General features: G+C 40.5%; 1 protein-coding gene across 1 annotated transcript in view; it reads right to left on the bottom strand.

The window, feature by feature from the left end:
• GPAT3 (glycerol-3-phosphate acyltransferase 3) overlaps positions 1 to 5,051 on the bottom strand; it is a 67,318-nt gene that overhangs the window by 20,774 nt on the left and 41,493 nt on the right. Inside the window, exon 3 of the mRNA XM_017530247.2 lies at positions 3,322 to 3,592. Within this exon, the coding sequence (XP_017385736.1) occupies positions 3,322 to 3,592 (271 nt within the window). The remainder of the gene's footprint in view (positions 1 to 3,321; positions 3,593 to 5,051) is intronic.

Raw genomic sequence — 5,051 nt, 5'->3', positions numbered from 1 at the left:
AAGATTTGACATAGCAATTTGAAGGTCAGGTTTTTTTTTTCTTGTCAGTTACTGATGCAATAACTAAATTATTGTTTAATCTCATCATCAGTTATGCAAAACTTTTAAAATAATGTTTTGCTATCTTGCACCCATGAGAATCACTTATTCATGCCCATTAAATCAGAAGAAGTTTCATGTTAACATGCTTAACAATTGGGTTTAAAACCACCGAAACTATTTATTTGCTAGATTAACAGGCCATAACATTGTGTTTCCCAGTTTAAGCGAGACAATGTCTCATACATTACATACGTTTTTAGCCACAGTCTGTGAATTGCTTATACAATTCACCCCATTAAAGTGTGCAGTTCAGGCCAGGCACTGTGGCTCATGTATATAATCTCAGCACTTTGGGAGGCCAAGGCAGGCAGATTACTGGAGGTCAGGAGTTTGAGACCAGCCTGGCTGACATGACGAAACCCCATCTCTATTAAAAATACAAAAATTGGGCCAGGCACGGTGGCTCACACCTGTAATCCCAGCACTTTGGGAGGCTGAGGCGGGCGGATCATGAGGTCAGGAGATCGAGACCATCCTGGCCAACATGGTGAAATCCCGTCTCTAAATAAATAAACAAACAAATAAATAAATAAATAGCCAGGCGCAGTGGCATATGCCTGTCATTCCAGCTACTCGGGAGGCTGAGGCATAAGAATAGCTTGAACTCGGGAGGCAGAGGTTGCAGTGATCCAAGATCGCATCGCGCCACTGTACTCCAGTCTGAGTGATGGAGTGAGACTCTGCCTCATAAAAACAAATAAATAAAATAAAGTATGCAATTCAGTAGTTTCTGGGATATTCACAGACTTGTGCAACCATTACCACAATCTATCTTAATACAATCTGGTTTTTGAAAAGCTCATTTTATAGCAGCTGCTTATTTTAAAAAGCATTTACAAGGCAATTCTTCCACACCAAAGAGTATCTACTAAGAGTAGGAGTCTTAGCTCTGCATTTTCTGTTTGTTCTTGGATGCTTTTATCACTGCACTTATCTTAGCCCAAAGGCCGAGAAGTGGAAAACGCTTACGTTGCTCTATTACCTTAAATCTGCAGTTTCTTTGCAAAAATATTTGAAGTTACTTATCTATTTTGTAACAGTCATTTAGTCAAAACTAGATAAGGGAATCATAACACCATTTCCTGGGCCCCCACAGCATGGTGAAAGCAAACCAACAACAAACAAGGGCATCTCAAGCCCTGTGTGGTGGAATTCCTCATTCTTCCTTCAGGTGACCTTGGATACAGTACCTGACACATGGACCGGACAAGAATGCAAGAACCAATCCATATATTAAACTTGACTAAAGCTTCACTTTTTTTGTTTTTTTTTGAAATGGAGCCTCACCTCACTCTGTGGCCCAGGCTGGAATACAGTGACTCACTGCAACCTCTGCCTTCCAAGTTCAACTGATTTCTCCTGCCTCAGCTTCCCAGGTAGCTGAGACTACAGGCATGTGCCACCACACCTGGCTACTTTTTGTATTTTTAGTAGAGATGGGGTTTCACCTTGTTGGCCAGGCTGGTATAGAACTCCTTACCTCAAGCAATCCACCCACCTCAGCCTCCCACAGGGCTGGGATTACAGGCATGAGCCATTGTGCCTGGCCAAGCTTCTTTTGTTGTTGTTGTTGTTGAGACAAGAGTCTTGCTCTGTCACCCAGGCTGGAGTGTAGTGGCATGATCTCAGCTCACTGCAACCTCTGCCTCCTGGGTTGAAGCAGTTCTCTGCCTCAGCCTCCCAAGCAGCTGGGACTATAGGTGCGCACTACCACATCTGGCTAATTTTTATATTTTTGGTAGACATAAGGTATCGCCATGTTGGCCAGGCCAGTCGAACTCCTGGCCTCAAGTGATCCACCCACCTCAGCCTCCCAAAGTGCTAGAATTACAGGCATGAGCCACCATGCCCCTGGCCTTTTTCTTTTTAAGAATGAAAACAGAATGAGTGGAAGCTCTGGTTATAAATAGAACAAAAGCTTTTAATAAATAAAAGCTCTAATATTTCCTTCGTGCATGCCAGTGGATAGTCTTGCACACTCCCAGAGTACATGAACCCCACTTTGGGGGCACTAGTTTAAGGTTCAAGCAAAAGTGTATGTGAAACCTTTAATTTTGCTTCATTATCACAGCTGAAATGATTCCCAAAAGACATACTATGCCCCAATGTCTGAACTAGCAATATGGGCAAAAAAAACCCAGAAATAATTTCTTGGAAATCTGCATTTGCCTATAGTTAAGCAATGCTTTCCCTGGTAATAAATCTGAATGAGGCAAGCATAGGCCACCCTGGGGGTGGTATAGAGATTTCAACTCATGTGCCAAGTTAGTTGGCAGGTAGCCACTGCCTGGAAAGCTCTGCTGAGAGGATGCCAAGGCCATGTCCAGGGAAATGAAGCAAGATGATCAACAAAAATGTGGCTGGTATACATGCCTGCTACCTCCACCACCATGCTAATCAGACCTTGGCCACTTGCAGCTTCATCCTACCACGTGGTGCCTTCTACTCACATTCCACATCGTGCTTTCAGTAAACTAGGCTTAACCTTGCCTCCTCACCAGGTGGTACTCAAGCTGAGAAGCAGAAGGGGATCCAGGTGACCCAGGTGGGGACCCTTTAATAAGAGAAGTCCGTGATCACAACAAATTGGATGGAACAAACTCACACTTCAAATGGATCTCTCCCTCATGTAACCATAATCAAGAATTTTTTCTCTCTTATGCAATTATTAACTGCTATGGACTGGCAAGGAAAGTCAGTGGGTTCCGGTCTGCTCTTAACAATTTGGCTGATATTCTAGTGAATATCAAACTATTAATCATCTCTCTTCTTCCTCTTCTTAACTTCTTTTTTCTCTCCATGAAGTTAACTCGAACTCTAATAGCAAAGTGGATCCAGATTCTAAGATATACATTGGATTCTGAATATACAACCTCACTTGGGGAAAAATTGTCAAAGGAAAATGGATACTTAATACATTCCCACAGAGGTCATGTTTGGTGGCATTTCCTACATGGGAATGGGTGGAATTAGCACCACAGAACACTATGTATAGCCATCATGTATGTGGCTCAAAAAGAAAGCTATAGCCGAGGGCAGTGGCTCATGCCTGTAATCCCAGTACTTTGGGAGGCCAAGGTGGGCAGATCACGAGGTCAGGAGATCAAGACCATCCTGGCCAACAAGGTGAAACCCCATCTCTACTAAAACTACAAAAAAAAAAAAAAAGAAAGAAAGCTGAGCAAAGCTTATCATCAAATTATCAGGCACGTGACTTACCGCAGAGGCAGTAGGACACAATAGCGCACTATGACGCCCAGCACCCACACCATAGTGAGCCGCAGACTGATGTAGTGGAAATTTACATTGGTTCTTGTGAGGAGATTCCATGACACTAGCTCCTCTGAGGAAAACCTCTGGGTCACTTCATCTTCCACAATGGCTTCCAATCCCTTCTTGGAGAAATAAAACACATCAGACAGCTCAAAGTCCCTTCCTCGTAGACCAGAGAGCCCTTTTTCCATGGGTGACTCATCTCTTTGGATAATACCTTAAAAGAAAGCGTCAGGACATGAGAAAATGCCATAGGACAGAAGAATTGACCAAAGCGGCAGCTTTAACTGTGTAGAATTTAAATATGGCAAACAAGTCAATAAGTTTAATGGGTGACGTTAGTCGTCGTCAGAAGTAAGAGACAAACAATTAGAGTGGGAAAAGAGGTGAAATCACTGTGTCTGCAAGAAATGGCCTCTACCCTATGACCTTTATTAATTATATAGAGAAGTTTTGGTCCTTCATAATCCTCTTGCTTGGATTTCTTCCCTGCGTACCATTAGCCAAAGAACTCACACACACACACACACACACACACACACACACACACACACACAAACTCTCCCCAAGTATAGCTCTAGGCTGTGTAAAAACAAAGACTTCTGTTCTCCCCGACAAAAAGCAAGCAAAATGGCAAAAGATTCACCATAAATAGCAAAAAGTTGTTTTTTTAATATATAAAAATTATTTATAAGAAAATCACAGCTTCCTGCATAAAAGTAAGCAAAGTTCACAACAACAACATAAATATTATAGTTAATATAATACAAATTTTCACTAGTAAAAAAAGAAATGTGAATTAGGCCAAAGCCTATTTACATTATCAAATCAGCAGCATTTTAGTCAATGACTCTTGAAATGACACAAGTACTCTCATATTCAACTTGTACAAGTATGGAAGAAGTAGCAACTTTGTCAAAGTGGGTTTGGCATGAAAAGACTGAAGACAGTTTTGCTAATAATCGATAATTCCAATTCTAGGAATCTGTCATCAGAAAATAATTAGAAATGTAAGCAAGAATGTTCACTGTAGCATTCTTCGTTATAATTAATCAAAACAATGATATAAAATGCATCCATTAATAAATACTATAATGTTAATCAAAAAAAGACTCTAAAACTATAGTTTAACTCTATGAAACACATATACATAGAAAAAATGTCAAAATGAAAACATTAAGTAGCTATTTCTAGACAACAGGATTAGATATTTCTCTCTATACTATTATTGTCTTTCCCATCAAGAAAATAATTCAATGATTTTTAAAGCAGCATAAATTTTTATGAATTGAAAAATGATTACTATCATTCAATTCTAACTACTAAATACAAAAAATGAGAACGTCTTCAAAGAATAAATAGTAGCTATATACACAGTCATATGATCATTCATTTTCCCAGCACTTTGATAGGCCAAAGCGGGCAAACTCTGGGGTTATCACAAAAGTTTACTTCTGACATTAGGCTACAGAGAAGAATCTTTTCTTTTGAGATAGAGATTAAGGTATTAAATTTCCTGAAAGATCTTTTTTGATCACTTCATTCTCCAGTTTACTAGGAAATCAGTAAGGAAAAAGGACAGTGCTATATTACCTATCCCCTGGTGGAGGAAAGGGAAGGGAAAGAGAGGGGAGCGGAGGGGAGGGGAAAGGAGGGGAGGGGAGGGGAAGGGAAAG

The sequence above is a fragment of the Cebus imitator genome, unplaced genomic scaffold, assembly GCF_001604975.1.
Source record: "Cebus imitator isolate Cc_AM_T3 unplaced genomic scaffold, Cebus_imitator-1.0 Scaffold64, whole genome shotgun sequence".
Classification (NCBI taxonomy): domain Eukaryota; kingdom Metazoa; phylum Chordata; class Mammalia; order Primates; family Cebidae; genus Cebus; species Cebus imitator.
This window is presented reverse-complemented; position numbering and strand designations above follow the sequence as displayed.